Source organism: Gracilinanus agilis, chromosome 4 (assembly GCF_016433145.1).
Source record: "Gracilinanus agilis isolate LMUSP501 chromosome 4, AgileGrace, whole genome shotgun sequence".
NCBI classification, from domain to species: domain Eukaryota; kingdom Metazoa; phylum Chordata; class Mammalia; order Didelphimorphia; family Didelphidae; genus Gracilinanus; species Gracilinanus agilis.
Genome location: NC_058133.1, coordinates 194,268,435 through 194,289,264, shown reverse-complemented (window position 1 = coordinate 194,289,264; position 20,830 = coordinate 194,268,435). Strand labels below are relative to the sequence as shown.

General features: G+C 39.9%; 1 protein-coding gene across 1 annotated transcript in view; it reads right to left on the bottom strand.

The window, feature by feature from the left end:
* PLXDC1 (plexin domain containing 1) overlaps positions 1 to 20,830 on the bottom strand; it is a 106,975-nt gene that overhangs the window by 84,197 nt on the left and 1,948 nt on the right. Inside the window, exon 2 of the mRNA XM_044673647.1 lies at positions 1,141 to 1,328. Coding sequence (XP_044529582.1) covers positions 1,141 to 1,328 — 188 coding nt within the window. The remainder of the gene's footprint in view (positions 1 to 1,140; positions 1,329 to 20,830) is intronic.

Genomic DNA, 20,830 nt, shown 5'->3' with positions numbered 1-20,830 from the left:
ACCCTAGGAATACACACAACACAAAGTAATACAGAGACAAATATATGTCCTTCCTCCCATCTTTACTTGTTCAAGAAGCTAAACTGAAATACCACCTCCTCTGTGAAGCCTTCCATAGTCCCCCTCTTTTCATAACTTCCCTTTTGGAGGACACTTCTGGATTTGACATTTTGTTCTCAAATTTGTTTTCCTTGATGCTCTTGTAGAATGTGAAATTAAAGTTACCTGTATTTGTATCTCATCCTCTGCTAAATTGGAAGTTTCATGAGGAAAGGGACTACTAACAACAATACAATGATCTTCTAGGACAATTCTGAGGGATTTATGAAAAGGATGCTATCCACCTCCAGAGAAAGAACTGTGAGAGTAGAAATGCAGATGAAAATCTACAATTTGTCCCTTGCTTATTTGGGGTTTTGGTTTTAAAAGATTACTCCATTACAAAAATGAATGATATGGAAATAGGTTTTGAGTGATAATACATGTAAAACCCAATGGAATTGCTCATCAACTCCAGGAGAGGGGAGGAAAGAGGGGAGGGAGACAACATGAATCATGAAACCATGGAAAACTTACGTGTAGATTTATTGCTGGAATAAAATAAAGAAATTTTTAAAATAAAATAAAAGTAAATTTTAAAAAGAATGAGAGAATGTTGGTTGCCTTCATTAGAAGTCTTCCCCCCAAAGACTAACTGATCTGCCTTCCTGATTGTGCTAATGCTGGGTTACTACAGCCAAAGCAAAGGAAAGGTACCAACAAGCTTTGGGGCAGGATTTTTGCCTCCTTTGCCCACTGTGCGCAGCTGAACACTTTGCTAAGTGAGCAATAGGAGAGATACAAGTTTAACTAAGCATGACATGGACCCTACCCTTATGGAACTTCCACAGGTGAAGGAGACAGAAATGCAGATAACTATATAACCTAGCTAGGGCATTCCAAAAATGCCTTAGGCAAAAGGTTGGGAAGGACAGAAGCTTATGTCTGCCAAACATATAACTCCAAGGTCTATGTATTTGTTTCTTCTTTCCTCCTTGGTCCTTCTCCCACCCACATCTGTCAAACAGCCTTGATGGTCTGAAAAGGCCCCCATCCTCTTCTGGGAAGATCCTTCTGATGCTCGATGACCCACTCACTTACCACAATCTTCGTCTCATTCTCAGGGAATGTATTGATGTCCAGGGTGCCCCCACCTTGGTCTTGGCTCAGCTGTTTCCTTTCTGGTGCAGGTGCCCGGCCAGTGCTCTCTCGGGTCCTTCTCTTCCAGCCCAGCATCTTCCTCTCTGTATTTCCTGCATCCCATCCTGGACCTCTGCCTGGTCCTTCTCCTACAAATGAAGGGAGAAAAAAGAATCCTATCATTTCCTCTCTGTCCCCAGATCAGAGGCTTGAACAAGAAGGGGCTTTTTAAAAAGATACACTGGCACCATCTTGCTCCTTTATTGCAGCTATAACTAAAATAAACCAACCCACTTCTTCATCTCATTGTGGCACAGTGGAAGGAGCCTTGAACCCCATGGGTATCAAAGGACCTGAACTCTAGTCACTGCCACTAATTAGCTCTGACAAGAAGAAGCAGATCACTTCTCTCTGGATAGCTTTTTCCTCATATAAAATGAAGATGGCTGGAATAAACTATCATCCTACTAGACTGTCAGGGTCCTGTGTTATTTGACACAGAAATATCCAATAGGGCAGGAAAAGGTTTAAAAAGTGTTGCTGGAGAGGGCAGCTGGGTAGCCCAGTGGATTGAGAGCCAGGCCTAGAGACAGGAGGTCCTAGGTTCAAATCTGGCCTCAAACACTTCCTAGCTGTGCAAGTCACTTAACTCCCATTACCAAGCTCTTCTGTCTTGGAATCAATACTTAATATTGTTCCAAAGACAGAAAAAGGGGTTTAAAAAAAAAAAGGAGAACCTATGTGACAGAGGCAGCTAAGTACCATGGTTGATAGAATGCCAAACCTGGAGTTGGGAGGACCTGAATTAAAATCTGGCCTCAGACACTTCCTAGCTATATGACCTGTGTGAGTCAATTGCCTAGCCCTTGCTACTTTTCTGTCTTAGAATAGATATTAAGCACTTCCTAGCTGTGTGATCCTGGATATCGCTTAACCTTCATTATCTAGCCCTTACTGCTCTTCTGTCTTGGACCCAACACACAGTATTCATTTTAAGATGGAAGATAAGAGTTTACTAAATTAATTTACTTATTCAGTGCCATACCAACTGAACTACCAAAAATTATTTTATAGAACTAGAAAAAATTAATCTGGAAGAAAAAAGATCAAGAATATCGAAGGAATTAATGAAAAAAATGTGAAGGATGGTGGCCTAACAATATCAGATCTTAACCTGTACTATAAAGCAGTGATCATCAAAACAATCTGGTACTGGCTAAGAAATAGGATGATGGATCAATGGAATAGATTAGGGGTAAATGACCTCAGCAATTTAGTGTTTGATAAACCTAAAGACCCCAACTTTCAGGATAAGAACTCACTATTTGATAAAAAAAACTGCTGGGAAAATTGGAAAACAATATGGCAGAAACAGATATAAACCAATATCTCACACCCTATACCAAGGTAAAGTCAAAATAGGTATATGATTTAGACATAAAGGTTGATACCATAAGTAAATTAGGGGAATATAGTGTAGTTTACCTGTCAGATCTATGGAGAAAGGAAGAATCATAAGATCAAATAAGAGATAGAGTACACTACAAGATATAAAATGGATAATTTTTATTATGATAAATTAAAAAGGGGTTGTTTATGGGTCTTATTTCTCAAATATATAGAGAACTAAGTCAAATTTATGAGTATAAGCCATTTCCCAATTAATAAATGATCAGAGGATATGAATAAGCAATTTTCAGATGAAGAAATCAAAGCCATCAATAATAAAAAAAAAGAGGGGGGTACCTTCTTGTACAAAAATATTTATAGCTGCTCTTTTTGTGCTGGAAGAGAACTGGAAACTGAGGGGATGTCCATCAATTGGGGAATGGCTGAATAAATTATGGTATATGATGGTGATGGAATAATATTATGTTGTAAGAAATCATGAACTGAATGATTTGGAAAGACCTACATGAACTGATGCAGAGTGGAAATAAGCAGAACCAGAAGAACATTGTACACAGTAACAGCAATATTATGGGATTATCAACTATGAAAGACTTGGCTACTCTCAACAATTCTGAAGGATTTATAACAGGGAATGCTCTCCACCTCCAGAGAAAGAACTGTTGGAGTCGGAATGCAGATCAAAGCATACTATCTGTTACTTTAGTTTATTAGTGTTTTTGTTTGGGGTTTTGGTTTGATATGAATATTCTCCTTCAAAAATGAACAATATAGAAATACGTTTTGCATGATAATACCTGTATAACCCAGATTTAATTACTTAACCATCTCCAGGAGCGGGGAGAAAATGGTGAGAAGACAATTTGGATCTTATAACTTCAGAAAATATATGTGGGAAATTGTTATTACATATAATTGGGAAAATAAAATATCTTTAAAAAGAATTGCTATTAAGACGGAAGGTAAGGTTTTAAAAGAAAACAAAAAAACAAACTATATACAATATAGGGGGATGTATATATCGGCACATAGGAAAAGCCACTGAGGATACATCAGAATTTCTGAAACCATAATTGCCCTGTGATCATAAAGATTCACCTGGTTTTCTTGCTTAGCCTTCTGGCAACATCATCAACTCTACAGTCATGATATGAGAGCCAGACAGATAGGGAATAGAGGGAGGAGAGAGAGGAGGGGAGAGAGGAAAAGAGAGAGACAGAGACAGAGAGAAGAGGGAGGAGAGAGACAGAGGGACTGAGAGAAGAGAAATGGGGGAGAGAGAGGGAGAGGGATAGAGATAGGGAGAGAGGGAGAGGAAGAGAAGGAGAAAGGGAGAGCGAGAGAGAATGAGAAGGGGGGACAGAGAGAAGAGGGAGGAGAGAGACAGACAGATTGAGAAAGGAGAGGTGGAGGAGGGAGAAGGAGAGGGAGAAGAAGGAAGAAAAGAGAGAGAGAGAGAGAGAGAGAGAGAGAGACAGAGAGAGAGAGACAGAGAGAGAGAGTAATGCCCAAGGCTTTTGGCTTGAATTCTTGCCATCCTGTTCCCAGACAGTGTTAACATTGTTGCTCTTTAAATTTCACACTATGGACTCATGATGACAGTCACAAGGATAGCTGTGTTCTTACCAACACTTTTTTTAAATTATTTTTAAAAGTTTAATTAATTAATTAATTCCCAGCACTTTTAAAGCCTTTCCCTTTTTTGTTGTTGTTCAATTGTTTCAGGGGTACCTGACTCTTCCTGACCCCATTTGGGATTTTCTTGGCAAAGATACTGGAGCAATTTGCCAGTTCCTTTTCCGGATCATTTTACAGAAGAAGAAACTGAGGCAAACTAGGCTAAGTGATTTTCCCAGGGTCACACAGCAAGTAAATGTCAGAAGCCAGATATGAAACAGAGTTAAGTGACTTGCCTAAGATCACATAGCTAATAAGTGTCTGAAGCCATATTTGAACTCACAAAAACGAGTCTTCCAGACTCTCTCCTCCTGAGCCACCCAGATGCCATTTCCCTACCCTCTTAGATATTTCTGTCAGATAACCCAGGACCTGAAAATCTAGTGAGATGACAAGTTACACCAGCCACCTTAATTTGTTCTGAATAAAGTGTTGCTGAAAGATAAGTAATTTGTTGCTTCTTCTTCTCACAGCTAATTAGTGGCCATTCTATGCTCTATGGTTCTTTCCAGGTCCAACATTTTATTTTAAATGATAGATAAGATGGGCATGGCAGCGAATGCCTATAATCTCTGAAATGAGAGAGACTAAGAATGTGGATTGGGAGTTCTGAGTTCAGTGAATAGAGAGTCAACCCTGGAGTCCTAGCTGTGTGATCCTGGATAAATCCCTTAATCCCAATTGCCTAGCCCTTGCCACTCTTCTGTCTTGAAGGTAAGGCTTTATAAATAAAATAAAATGGCTACAGCTCATGGAGGCACCAATAAGGTAAGCCCCAGGCTGTCTGGGGGAACTGGCTCAGGTTGGAAATGAAGCAGGACAAAGTTTCCTTGCCTGGCAGTCATGGGATTGGGCCCAGGAGTGGCTGTTGTACTTCTAATCTGGACGAGATAGGGAGAGCCAGTCTCAAAAATAAACGAATGAATAAATGAATTCGATGTAAACCATCCCACCTCATTATCTCTTCAATTAAAACAAGGTTGCCATGCTACTTCCTCCCTTGGCACATTTCAGCACCGCAGATGTGCTTCTCAATGACACTTTGATGGATCTGTCTATTGCAGATAAACCTAAGGCACAGATGGGTGGATCAGAACCCTGATAACAAGTGTTCAGGTGCCTCTAATTAGTCCAAGAACCTTTGCCTTGAAACTGAGGAATCCTGGGCTGCTTTGGGAGCCCTGTGTGGCCATCGTGTGATTTCTTTTCTGCTTCCCCACCGTTGATAGAGAAGAACAGAGCCTGGAGACCACAAGGGCTAACGGGTATTTCTCTTCAAAGAGGATGAGGATGGGGATCCAGGAGCCAGGGATGAGGGGAGGGATGGGGACAGAGCCTGGTGGGGAGGGTATAGCGCTCCTCAGTGTGGGGAACATGGTTCGTCATTAGACATTTTATTCAATTAAGTCATTCTTGGCGGCTGGTGGCTGCTGGGCCCCTGCCTGCTGGTTCTCACTTCTCTGCCTGTAATCAGAACCAGATGCTCCCTGGGAAAGGACAAGACCACTCTGGGGGAAGGGGAGAGGAAAGAGGGAAGAGAATAGAGAGGGGGTCTGGGATCTCTCTCCCCTAAGATGCCCACGGGCTACCCACAGGCCAGTTAGGGACCAACCCTGGAAAGGGCAATGCCTTGCCCTTTTCCAGCTTCCCCAAGACCCTCTTCCAAGGTGCTCCCAGGCATTAGAGGGGACTCTGGCTCTGTGCCTTCCCTCCTGGGTGGGGTTGGGCCATGGAACTGCCTCCTAAACTTGGGGTCAGCCCTGCCCCTTTGCTCTTCCCAACCAGGACTGTTTGTGCTGAGGAGCTGGCCGGCCTCCCTCGCTTAGTAATGGGATTTAGCACTAAAACTTGGGGGTTAGCCAGAGCAGAAGGGGAGCATGTGCAGAATACCACAGGAAAGCCTATCCCTCAGGCTGGAGGAAGGTGAGATGGGGAAGGGGCTCCAAAGCTGCCCTTAGACAAACCCAAACAGACAGCCCAGGTAGAGCTGTGCTGAGGACATGGCCGGTGTGGTCAGAAATGGAGGCTAAGAGGTGAAGGGATGGAAGTATTAAGTGCTGAATGAAAGGTACAGATGTTCACCGTTGTCAAAAGACTTTCTTTACCAAAAAAAACCCTGTACGATGGTTTGATTTGTTCCCACTTTACAGATGAGGAAACTTTAGGCTTAAAAGACTAGCCCAAGACTAGTTCATGACTGTTCAGTCATGACAGACTCTTCTCAGCCCCACGGACCATAACTATCCATGGGGTTTTCATGACAAGGATACTGGAGTGGTTTGCCCTTTCCCTCTCCAGTAGATCTCTTTTGTCAGGCAATCAGAAGTTGAGTGACTTGCCCAGGGTCACACGGCTAGGAAATGTCTGAGGTCAGATCTGAACTCAGATCAACCTGAAACCAGACCTACTGCTCTTAATCACTGAGCCACAGTCAAAGCAACTAATAAATGGCCCAACCAAGATTTAATCCTGGACCATAGAATTACCCTGGGATTAGGAGAGACTTTAGGAATCATCTAGGTAGGAAGTCCAGAAAAGGAATGAGTAGGACAGTATTGGTACTCCCTTGGCACATTTAATATGCTTGAAAATATATACTTTAAATATTTTAACATATTAAATAAAATATTTTAATATGTATATTTTTAGAAAAACAATACTGCCATAACAAACATGGAATATGTATTTCATCATAGTGTATGTATAACCTGACATTCTGGGAAGAGAGAAGGTGAGAACGAGAGAGAGAACATGATTATTAAAAATTGAATCGACACATAACAAAAATAAAAATAAAGGGGAAAAACCCTCTGCCGCATTTAATAGATAGTCATCATTTCATATATAATCCTCTTTTTATGTTCTTTTCTTTGCATATTGAAACATTCACATTTGTTGATGTTTGTGTAACAGGGAACTGACCCATGAGGGCTCACTTCTGGGAGAATGCCTAAGGGACCCATGTGGATGTTTAGAGAGTCTGCTAACACTCCCAGGGTAGGCCCTAATTGGCCAAAACTCCATTATATGTGGTAAGAATGTAATAAAATTTTTTAAAAGAAATCATCTAGGTCAACTCTCTTTTTATAGATAAGGAAACTGAGACCCAGAAACAAGACTTTGCCCAAAATTTCACTTGAGTGAGAGGGCCAAAACTCAAACCTCAGTGCCAAGGGACATCTGTAGGCACATACATATGCCTGGCATGTGTACATAGACTCACCCAGGCTTTTCAGACCATAAACACATGCACACAACCTGTGGTCTCTCTTCTCTCCCTAATGCACCACTCCTCATATGTCATTCCTCCTGATTCCCAGCCCTATTTGCCTTGTATTCTTATCCCTTATACTCCCACTGGAAGTGGATGCTGTCAAAGGGGCTGAGACTCAGAGGTGGGAAGCATCAAACACAATGTCTTTCATCACTAGCCACAAGCATGTTTCCTCTAGACTGAGATTCCTGAGGTGGACCTGCCCCAAAACACACTGGGCTATTTCAGAGGGGAGGGTTGCCTTATTTGTCCCTCTCCAAGGAAGAGCAGAGGCTTGAGTAAGGAGCCACCATGCCCAGGGACCTGACATCCTAACACTATGTCCAACCAGCTCTGGGGGATGATGTTCCCACCCTGATGACAGTACCACCCATCCACCCCAGCAGTCCCCTGCCCCCCGGACATGAGAGAAATCTGGAAGTAGACTCAGGCCTGTCATCTAAAGCCTAAAACCTGTCAACAGCTCTTTTCCCTACCCACAACACAATTCTCCACTCAGCTCTGCCTTCACCCAGAATAGATCAGAAGCTAAAGAAGGGTTTTCCTCCTGGGGCTGCCTTGTGGTCCAAATTCTCTGAACTAAGAATTAGGAAGCCTGAGTTCTAGAACCAGCACTGCCATTAACTTGGGTAAGACATTCACTCTTTGGTCTCAGGTTCCCCCTCTATAAATCAAGGAGATGGAGCTATTTGACCCCAAAGATTTCTTAAAGATCTAACCCCTATGATCTTTCCAGTCCTGACATCCTGCTCTTCCCTTTTCCACTGTGCCCAGGGCAAAGGTCTGCCTTGGCAGAGAGTCTCCTTACTTCTTAACTTCTAATTTGGTTGACACCATGGTACAGCTGCTCCCCACCACTTAAGAGTCTGCCTTGTTCTTGGGTGAGTTTCCATCATTATTGTTTAACTCCCATCTATAGACTAGTCCAGGTGAGTCTTTCTGACCTCTTCCCTTTAACTCTTCTGCTCTCCTGCCCAGGAGAAGGCTAGAGGCCCGGGCTAAGAAAGCTATGGACAGGAGGCAGCTAGGTAGTTCAGTGGAATGAGAGGCAGGCCCAGAGAAGGGAGGCCCTGGGTTCAAATCTGGCCTCAGACACTTCCTATGTGTGACCCTGAGCAAGTCACTTAACCCCCGTTGTCTAGCCCTTACCACTCTTCTGCCTTGGAACCAATACATAGTATTGATTCCAAGACGGAAGGTAAGGGTTTAAAAAAAAAAAAAGAAAAAAAAAAAGAAAGAAAATTATGGACAGCGAGAAGTTATCCAGTTTGGAGAACAGAAGGGAAGTCTAGAATTGTGTCAAAGAGGTTTCCTAGAGCCCTGAGGTAGGAGGTGCTGGCTCTTTCCCCCACAGAGTGCTTTCAGAATGTCCCTATTTCTTTAGGTGTTTAAGGCTGGGACAGGACTGGGAATCCATGAATTTTTGATACTTGATCTATCCATATGGGAAAGTCTGGAGTCAGGAAGACCTGCATTCAAATCTGGCCTCAGACACTAGATGTGTGACTCTGGACAAATCACTTATGCCTGTTTGCCTCAGTTTCCTCATCTATAAAATGAGCTGCAGAAGGAAATGGCTAACTTCTCCAGTATCTTTGCCAAGAAAACCTCAGACATGACAAAGAACGACAATTTCCCCATATCTAACTCTGAATCCCCCTCATTTCCTAACACTGAGTTCCATCCTAGTCTCTAAACCTTCATTCTTGATATCGAGCCATCCTCTATGAGGCCCCTATTTCTGACACTAAATACTTTCATTCCAGACAGAGCCCCCTCATTTCTGATACTGAATTCCATTCCAGATACTGAAACACCAATTACTAACACTGAATTCTCAGCTCTCTGATGCTGAGCCTACCATTCCTGACAGAAAGCCTTCAATCCCAGACATTGGCTCCCCCATATTAGATCCTGGTCCCCCATTCCTGACTCGGGGCTCTCATCTTCAGAGATTACAGAATCTGCCTTCTAGAGAGACACTGAGGGATCAACCAAAGCCTTCCCTCCCATTTAAGAAGGTTCTAGTCCATTCTCCCACATTGCCCTCGCTTAACTCTTGGGAATGCATCCCTCAGCATAGACTTGGGTGATAATACTGATCAGAACAAAGGGGTGGGGGCTGGGAAGGGTTGGATTGGGAGTTGGGAGGAGGGGTTAAGACGTTGGGGAAACCAAAAGAAGATTAAAAAAAAAGAGAGAAGATCAGAGATGCATGGAGAGACCATGACAAACTTGACAAAGCAAGACTGGGAAGTAAGAGGGGTCAGAGCAAGAAGATAGGTTTGACAGTTTTAAAGTCTTTCCCACCAGAAAAGCCTAGAATCTGTGGTCCAATCTCAGATAATTTAAGGTAAGATTAGGAAGCAATGGAAGAAAGGGGAGAGACACCAGACCTTCCTGCTGTGGCATAAAGCCCCCAATTATGGATCTTTTCACCTTCTTCTCCTACCCCTATCTATTCTCATCCAATCAGGCTTCTGTATACATCCATCAACCTCTCTACCTATCTCCTTCATATCTTTTGCCTCTCCATCTCTTCATGTTTCCACTTTAAAGTATCATAAAACTTTCAAAATTGAAGGAATCAAAATCTTCTAGTCCAAACACTTCATCTTATGGATGGAGAAACTGAGACTGAGGGAGATAAAGTGACTTGACTAATGTTAGACTCTGAGATTCAAACGTAGATCTTTTGACTCCAAGTTAAACCCTCTTTCCACCTTACCTCTACCACAATGCTTCCCCATCTGTCTCTCTCTGCCTCCCTATCTCTGATCCTCTTATTGTTTCTACCTCATGTTACCTCTCTACCTCTGTCTTTCTCCCCCTCCTGATCCTGATGGAGGATGAAGTTTCCAGCCTTCACCAAACCAACACATCCATCAAAGGGAAAAGAAAGAGAAAAGAGGAAAGAAGCTCTCCTTTTCCTCCCATTGTCCTGACCCCAGGTGGGGTCTCCTCTCTTAGATTCCCTTTCAATTCTGTCCTCTTTCTCTAGTTCACTCCGTAAGCCTGACAAAGAGATCCAGGGATATCTAATCCTAGTTTGTCAGAAGTCACTTTGTCCTCATCTCCAGGCAGGACACTTTCTCTCAGAGAGATAGGGACAAGATTCTTCATAAAGATGAAAGACCAGAGCTACCCTACTTTTGGCTTATTTTCTCTCTTCTATTCTTCTTCCCCACCACTCTTACAGTGCAGTGATTGATAAATCTCTGCCTCCTCACACCTAGCCTACTAATTATATCTTCAACAGATTGGGGAGGGAATGATCAATAAAGAAAAAACTCGGGTATTAAGAAGATTGGGATTTAGCTCCCACATACCTCTTTCTCACCATTATCACCCCTTCCCCCATTTCCACTCCCCTCCCTCAACAAATACAAACTTTCCTGAAGCATAAATCCTCATCCTCTCTACCCACCCCCTCAAATTATCTGACTAAAGAACCTCTTTTATTTACAAACACACCCTGGTTTAACTGTCCCTTTGCCCAAGAGGAGACTCCATCCTTGACACTGAGTCCTGACCCCATTCCAGACTCAAAATATAGTACTGTCATCCATTTCTGCTGTCTCCAACCCATTTGGATCTAATCACAGTCCTTCTCATTCATTCCCATTGACTAGAATCATTCAGTGCTAAGATGGAAGTGCAAGGTCCCTTTTTTCTACATAACCAATTGATTAAATCAACTTCAGTTTTTTCTTTTTTAGGTTCAGTCATTCTTTGGCTCAAGCTGTTACCCACAAAGCCTTCGAACATCAATCATCGGCTTCAGCATCCTCCCTGTTTCATATCTTCATACAGAAGGAGATCAGCCTCTTGGGCCTGAGGCAGCATCTGGGGGATTGTTCCCTAGTCTCATCCTCACCCTTGCCCATTGTCCCAAGGCTCTACTTGAGAAACAGACATGATAGCCATAGACGCACATCTTTTGGTGACAATGAATAGATAGCTTTGATGACAAGGAAAGGGGGATTTAGGAGCAAAAAGGGGAATTGGTGTTAGGAATTTTTAAAGAAAGGAAGGTCTATTGTCATATTTTTTTAATGCACAAAAGAGAACAGGAGGACGTTCAGAAGGAGACACAAACAAGTATGTTATATTTGAAGCAAAACTTTAGAGTTATTTTCACTTGCATTTCTTTTAAAACTATTGATTCAGACCATTCTTTTATAAGGTTGTTGATAGTGTACATTTCTTCTTTTGAAAACTGCAAATTCATATCCTTTGGCCACTTATCTGTAAGAGAATTATTCTTGTTATTATATACTGAATTTATTATATTTTTTAAAATGCAATTTGTACATAATAGAGATTCAGGTTTTCCCTTATAATCTTTTTCCATTCTAGTCATATAGAAATGTTCGTATTGAATGATGACAGTTTTTTTTTTAAGATTTTTTTTTTAAAACCCTTGTACTTTGGTGTATTGTCTCATAGATGGAAGAGTGGTAAGGGTAGGCAATGGGGGTCAAGTGACTTGCCCAGGGCCACACAGCTGGGAAGTGGCTGAGGCCGGGTTTGAACCTAGGACCTCCTGTCTCTAGGCCTGACTCTCACTCCACTGAGCTACCCAGCTGCCCTACGATGACAGTTTTAGAATTTTTTTTTTGAAGAATCATAGCTTAGTACCAAGAGGGAGGAGGAAATGGAGAGAGTGAGACAATTTAGATCTTATAATTTTCAGAAAACATGTTGAAAATTGTTATTACATGTAATTGGGAAAATAATCTTTAAATTAAAAATTTAAATTAAAAAAAAATCTTTAAATTAAAAAAAAGAATTGTAGCTTAGAAAACACTTATCTCAAGCCAAGATAATGGAGTTAAAGTCAAGGACTTCTCTGAGCTTTCCCAAATTCCCCTCAAAACAATGTGAAAATAAGGCCTCAAAATGAGTTCTGGATCAGCAGAACCAACAAAAAGATGTGTTGAAATTCTTTTCCAGCCCACGACAACTTAGAAGGTCAGCAAGAAAGATCTGTCTCATTGGAGCAAAAGTGGAGTCCAGTATAGGCCAGGTTGTAATAAGCCATTAGTAGACCTTGGATGAGACTGAATATGTCATGGGGGTAGCCTCTGGAGTTCTCAGCCTGCAAATGGAAAGGAGATGAGACAACTGGTCTGAAGCATTCTACAAGGGACCCTTTACTGGCATTGGAAGCATTCCCCATATATAGATTCGGGTCACAGTCCCAGTGCAAGGAGAAGCACTAATACTAGCACAGTTTTGGGGTGGAAGAGTGCTTGTGGTCACACACAGAGCAAAGACAGGCAGAGCTATGGCCACACCTCTTTTTAGATCATAATACTTTAGAAGAAATAAAAACTTAGAGACTCCCATTTCTAGCTTTGAAAATAACAGCAGGAAAAATCTGAGATTTAGAATGGTTGCTTCCTCCATTCCAGGAGCAGAGCCCAACTTGAATGTAAAGTTAAAAGTCAAGAAACAGGCTTGAAAAATAAGCAAACAACTAAACGATAACATGACCATAAGGCATTACTATGGTGATGGGGAAGACAAAAACACAAACTCAAAAGAAGTTACATGAAAAGTTTCAAAGAAAAGTGTGAACTGGTATCAGGCCATGAAAGAGCTCAAGAAGGATTTTATTTTATTTTATTATTTTTAAATTGTATTTATTTATTTTTAAAGTATTTTTCTATGGTTACATGATTCATGTTCTTTCCCTCCCCACTCCCAGAGTTGACAAGCAATTCCCCTGTGCTATACATGTATTATATCCCTCAATACCTAGTTCAATATTATTCATTTTTATAATAGAGTAATCTTTTAAAACCAAACCCCCAAATCATATACCCATATAAACAAGTGATAAATTATATGTTTTTCTTCTATGTTTCTACTCACACAGTTCTAGATGTAGATAATATTCTTTTTCAGAAGTCCTTCTAGATTGTCCTAGATCATTGCATTGCTATCAATAGCAAAGTTCAAGAAGGATTTTTTTAAATCAAATAAGAGAGGTAGCAAAAAAAGTGAGAAAAGAAATGAGAGCATTGTCAGATAAACATGAAAAAAAGAGTCAACTTGTAAAAGAGGCACAAAAAAATACTGAGGAAAACACCTTAAAATACAGAATTGGCCAAATGGTAAAAAGAGGCAGAAAAATCCTTAAAGAGCTTCTTAAAAAGAAGAATTAGTCAAATGGAAAAAGAGGTACAAAAACTTGCTTAAGAAAATCATGTCTTACACATGTAAAACCCAGTGGAATTGTAGTGTAGGCTATGGGAGGGGGTGGGGAAAGGGAAGGGAAAGAACATGAATCATGTAACCATGGAAAAAATTTTTTAATTAATCAATAAAAAACCCTTTCAAAAAAATAAATAAAAACACTTAAAAACAAAAAAAAAAGAGAAAAGAAAATCATGTCTTAGACATTAGAACTGGGTAAGTGGAAGCTAATGATTTCATGAAATGTCAAGGAACAATCAAACAAAATCAAAAGAATGAAAAAATAGGGAAAATGTGAAACATCCATCTCATTAGAAAAACAAATGAAGTGGAAAACAGATCCAGGAGAGATAATTTAAGAATTATTGAATTACCTGAAAGTCATGATCAAAAATTAGAGCCCAGCCATCGTCTTTCAAGAAATTATCAAGGAAAATTGCCCTGATACTCTCTAACCAGAGGGTAAAATAGAAATGGAAAGAATTCCTTAATCACCTCCTGAAAGAAATCCCCAAATGAAAACTCCCAGGAATATTATAGCCAAATTCCAAACCTTTCAAGTCAAGGAGAAAATATTGCAAGCAGTCAGGAAGGGGGAAAAAATCAAATATTGTGGAGTCACAGTCAAGCTAACACAAAATTTAGTAGCTTCTACATTAAAAGATTGGAGGGTTTGGAATAGGATATTCCAGAGGACAAAAGAGCTAGGATTACAAAAAAAAAAAATCACCTACCCAACCAAACTGAGTATAATCTTTCTGGAGGGAAAATGGATATTTAATGAAATAGAGGATTTTCAAACATCTCTGATGAAAAAATAAAAGATGAATAGAAAATATAACTTTTAAATACAAGAGAAGAGAAGCATAAAAAGGTATATAGGAAAGATGAATCTTAAGGGATTCAGTTAGGTTAAAATGTTTACATTCCTACATAGGAAGATGCTACTTATAACTCCTAAGAACATTATGATTATTAGGGCAGTTGGGAGTATGCACAGAGAGAGGGCATAGGTATGAATTGACTATGAGATGATATCTAAAGAAAAAATGTAAGGGATGAAAAAGAGGGATGCACTGAGAGAAAGGGGAAGAAAGAGGTAGAATGGGGTAAATTATCTTACATAAAAGAGGCATGAAAGAGCTTTTAAAGTGAAGGGGAAGATGGGAGGTCATGGTGGACAACTCTTGACAAGTGGACAAGCTTCTCTTGAAGCTTGTGTTCATTGGAATTGGCTCAGTGAGAGAATACCATATACATTCAGTTGGGTATCAAAAACTGGCTTATCCTACAGGAATGTAGGAAGGAAAGAGGACAAGAGAAAGGCAGGGCTATTAGAAGGGAGGGGCAGATTGGGGGAGGTAGTAGTCAGAAGTAAAACACTTGGAGTATGGACAGGGTAAAAGGAGAGAGAGAAGGATAAACAGAAGGGGAAATAAGATGGAAGAAAATACATAGTAATTATAACTGAAAAAGTTTTATAGCAAGTTTCTCTGATAAAGGTTTCGTTTCTCAAATAATTAGAGAACTGAATCAAATTCACAAGAGTACAAGTTGCTCATTCCCCAATTGATAAATGGTCAAAGGAAAATAGGCAGTTTTCAGATGAAGAAATTAGAGCTATCTATAGAAATATTTAAAAATGCTCTAAATCACTATTCATTAGAGATAAATTATGATAATTTTGAGGTACTACTTTACACCTATCAGATTGGCTAATATGAAAGAAAAGAATGATGAGACACAAAAGCACTGTTAGTGGAGTTGGGAACTGATCACACCATTTTGGAGAGTAATTTGGATCCATGTTCAAAGGGCTATAAAACTATGCCTACCCTTTGACCCAGCAATACTACTATTAGTGTAAGAAGGAAAATTTAGGTAATTATAGATATATATATTAAAATATGTGGCCGCCAGGAATCAACAATTCAGCTTGATTCCGTAATTAAATCAGACCCAAGTCATCATCGGGTTGAGGAGTTTATTTACAATCTGGTAGGTAAAAAGTAGGAATAAAGAGAAAGGGAGAGGCTAGTCCAGGCCTTTGGAGAGAGAAGGTTATAAAGCTTAATAAATGAAGCTGTAAGCCACAAGGCCCAACAGCCAGATAGGCAGAGTTTAGAATTGGCCCAGCTAGACCAAGGAAGTCAGCCTAACTTACCTACGTGACAATATAGAGTGTAAGCGTTCTGTGGTCTCACGAGATGCTTCTGCTCCATGTTCGAGACTGCAACTGCCCCCAAAGGAAGTTCACTAACTTACTTAAAGAGATAGTGTCTTTCATCACTTCCTGTGGTCCACCTCTAATTCAAATGGACAAATGGCAGCCCCAACACCGTTTTGGACTGCCCAAAGGGCAGTCCCTTATTCTTGATTTGTTACTTATTGTCACGTTTGGGTAACTCGTCTCCCCTCCCCACTAAGGGAGGTTAGGATTACATCATTTCTACGCATAGGATGGGTAGATTTTTGACTATTAATGGGCTCCAGCCAATTCCATTTACACATTAGGTCTATATCCCAAAGAGATATTTTTAAAAGAGCGGGGTGAGGGGAGGGCCCGTATGTACAAAAATATTTATAGTAGCTCTTTTTGAGGTGGCAAAGAACTGGAAATGGAGATGTCCATCAACTGGAGAATGGTTGAACAAATTGTGGTATATGATTACAATGAAATACTATAGTGCTCTAAGAAATGATGAACAGGATACTTTCAGAAAAACCTGGAAAGACTTACATGAACTGATGCAAAGTAAAATGAACAGAACCAAGAGAACATTGTACACAGTAACAGTAATATTGTACAATGATCAACTGTGAATGACAGCTATTCTCAGCAATACAGTGATCTAAGGCAATTCTGAAGGATTTATGAAGAAAAATGCTACCACCTCCAGACAAAAAACTGACAGTCTGAGTGAAGATCAAAGCATATTTTTTAAAAAATTTATTTTTCTCAGGGTTTTTTTATCCTGTGAAACTAATTTGGAAATATGTTTTGTATGACTACACACCTATATCAAATTGCTTGCCTTCTCAGTGGGAGGGGAAAGGAAGAGAGAATTTGGAACTAAAAAAAAACCTTTTAAATGAATGTTAAAAATAATTTTTACACATAATTGAAGAAGTTTTTTTAAAAAATAAAATAAAACATAAATCTCATCTATTCTTACCCAGAAGAATATTTAGGTATATTTTTGGAAGGGAGAATTTAATGATATTTATTGGCAACCCCCAGCATAGGGGCTCTGCAGGCTTGTCCAGAAAGGCTTAATAAATGCTTGCTAAAATGACAAGAGGATATGTTTTGCATGATAATACATGTATAACCCATATCAAAACAAGGGAAGAGAAGGGAGGGAGGAAGATAAGTTCAAACCTATAACTTGGGAAAACTTGTGTGGAAATTTGTTATTATATGTAATTGGTAATATATATTAACAACAGGGCCCCCTGCCAGAGCAAGAAAGGGATTTTGGACTGAAAAGGTCTGAGCAACATAGGTTTTAGAGAATCTTAATAATAATTTAGTCCAATCTCCTCATTTTACAGATGAGAAAACTGAGGTATAATGAAGTTAAAGGCCTTTCTCAAATATTTAAAAAGCAGCAACTAAGATGGTCAAGGAGGGATTTTTTAAAATCTAGAAACATTCTTATGAAATAAAACACTTTAAAAAAAAACAACAGAGAAATTAAGGACACACTAATACTGCTATCAGGAAAAGTGAATGAGAATAAATCTACAACCTAATGGGGACTGAGATAGCAAGTGAAAAAATATGTTATGTTATTTTATTTTATACATTTAAATAAATTGAATGGAGGGAGTTTTAACAGAAATAGTTTTAAGGAAGTATAAATATGTTATTTCTAATAAAGCATTTATTCCTTGTTAAAGTAAAGAGAGTCAGGATCTGAATTCAATTCCTCTAAATCCAGATTCAGAACCAGTGCTCTCTCCACTACAAGAGGCTACCTCACAAGGAAGTATGTATTATGAGTCCCAAAGGGGAAGGTCCATGATGAAAGGGAAGAGATGAAAGATTCAGGAAAGGGTAAAGGGAAAATTCAATTGAACAAAAATGTATTATTAAATTCCTACTATGTGGGGCAGACTCCATACTAAACAAAAGCCAAAATTGGGGAGCAATTGGGCAGAAATTTGGTTTAGGCCAATATCTTTATATATCAGAATATGTTCCACATGGATATATAACTTAAGTAAAAAAAAAGTCATATAAAAATGAGAGAATGGTATGAGATACCTTATATAGTTATGACCAGAAAGAAAAATTTTAACAGCCAAAAAAGGGATAAAGGTGATTTTAGGAGATGGAGTGATCACTCCCTGTTATATCAAACTGAAAATTTTTTGTACAAAAAAAATCAGAATGAGAAGATAAATGGGTAACTTGAGAAAATATTTTTAACAAGTTTGTTTCTCTGGTAAAGGTCTGATATTCAAGGTATGTAGGGGACTGATATGAATATATAAGAATAAGAGTCATTCTCTAATAGAGAAATGATCAAAGAATGTGAAAAGGTAGTTTTCAAAAGAAGAAATGTAACCTATCAATGCTCTTACAAAAGAATGCTTCAAATCAATGGTCAGAAGAAAAACACAAGTAAATACACCTTTGAGGTTTTACTTCACATCCATCAGACTGGCAAAGATGCCAATAGTCAATATTGAAGGAGCTATGAGAAGACAGGCCCAGTGAAACACTGTTGGTAGAGAATTTAAAGAATTTGAATCACATAAAAAGTTACTATACTCCTTGATGAAGCAATAATTACTAGACATATACTCCAAGGAAGTCAGAGACAGAGCACCATTTGTAGAGGCAAAGAACTGAAATCAAAGTAGCCGGCCATGATCTAGGAAATGTCTGAACAAACTGTGGCATTTGAAGAAGAGAAAATTACACCCTAAGCAATGACAAATATAAAGAATTTAGAAGCTGAGCCAGGAGAACAGTTAGCCAGTCAATAAACATTTATTGCTGTTGTGTTTGTGTCATTCTTCAGGCATGTCCATGGTGTATATATTTATACTCAGAGGTGTATTTATTTATATTTTTCTTCTAACTATTGATTTGGACATTTTTCAGGCATGGTGACTCCATTTGAAGTTTTTTTGGCGAAGATACTGGAGTGGTTCGTCATTTCCTTCACTAGCTCATTTGACAAGAGGAAGAAATTGAGGCAAACAGGGATAAGTGACTTGCTCAGGGTCACATAGCTAGTAAGGGTCCGAAGCCAGAATTGAACTTGGGAAGATGCATACAGGCCCCCGACTCTATCTACCACACTACCTAACCGCCCATTTTTTAAGCACCTACTATAAACCAGCCATTGTGCTAAGTCCTAAGGACCCTCAAAAAGGTAAAAGATTGTCAATTGTTGCTCTCCAACAATTTACAAGATGACTAAAATAACATAGGGAAAAAAAACAAAAGCAAAACCCATGACCCTAATGTTTTCTAAGACTGCTGGAGAAGCAGATCTCACATTTTGACAGAGAGATGGCAGATTAGAACTTAAGAATGAAACATGCATTTTCTCACATGGCCAAAGGGCTGATTTATTTTGCCTGACTACACAGGATGTCACTAAGACTTCTGAGACAGCCTGTACTTATTTAGTTATTTGTTTGTTTATTTTTAAGCCTTTACCTTCCGTTTTGGAGTCAATACTGTGTATTGGCTCCAAGGCAGAAAAGTGGTAAGGGAAGGCAAAAGGGGGTCAAGTGACTTGCCCAGGGTCACACAGCTGGGAAGTGTCTGAGGCCAGATTTGAACCTAGGACCTCCCATCTATAGGCCTGGCTCTCAATCCACTGAGCTACCCAGCTGCCCCCAGCCTGTACTTATTTAAAAGGAAGGTTCTATATAGGGATGCAATGGAAAGGGAGAGGAGAGGAGTAATTGGAAAATAATATAAGAAAAAAATAAGGGCAACAAGGGAGCTCAGTAATTTGAGAGCCAAGCCTCAATGGGAAGTCCTGATTTCAAATCTGGCCTCAGACACTTCCTAATTGTGTAACCCTGGACAAGTCACTTAACCCCCATTGCTCTTGTGACTTGGAATCAATACACAGTATTGATTCTAAGAGGGAAGGTAAAGGTTTCCCAAAAAAATGTATGAAGGTAGGAGATGTATTGGGTAGCTAGGTGGTACTGTGGATAGAGTACCAAACCTGGAGTTATCTTCCTAAGCTCAAATCTGTATGACCCTTAATATTGTTTTTTTTTCAGTTTCCTCCTCTGTAAAATGAGCTGGAGAAGGAAATGTCAGCATAGTCTAGTATCTTTACCCAGAAGACCCTAAAGGGTCAGACACAACTGAACAACTGGGAGATATATGTCAACTTCAGCAAATAGCTGGTGATCTAAGCTGGCTTAGACTATCTGAAGGGAAGAAATTGCAAGAGGACTGGAAAGGCAAGTTGGAGCAAAACTGTGGAAAGCCTTGAACACCAGGCTAATGGGCTTATATTTCTCTTAGAGGCAATAGAGAGTCAGTGAATATTTCTGAGCAGAAGTTTGACATGTTGCATTTTAGGAAAATTAGGTTGGCAGCTATGTGAAGGATAGGTTGGAGATAGGAGAGACTGGAGACAAGGGGACTAATTAAAAGGCTTTTTGCAGGAATCCAGGCAAGGGGTGATAAGGGTCTATACAGAATTATGTGAAGAACAAGAAGATACGCTTGGTTTCTTCCCAGACAGAAGCAGTCCCTAATCTCCTGACTTCCCACCCACCTTCCTAATTGCAGCTCTAACTGAGGTGATTTTGTGTCTTTATGAAATTCAAGAATGGAACTGAGAAGAACAGAACTCAGCTCTCTGGGTCTAACCCCTTCTAGCTCACACATATCCCACCCCCTAAGGATTCCTTGTGCCAGAAATCTGAGAGAAGGAACCCTGCAAACCAGGTGTTTCCAAGGCTAAGGGAGTGGTGATGGGGAAGGTAGAAGAGACTAAAATCTAGGATCACAGAAAATTTGTCATTCTGGAACTAGTTCAATTTCAGAGCAGCCCAGATTCTAAGGGTATAATAGGTCCCAGAGGAGGTTTGAGA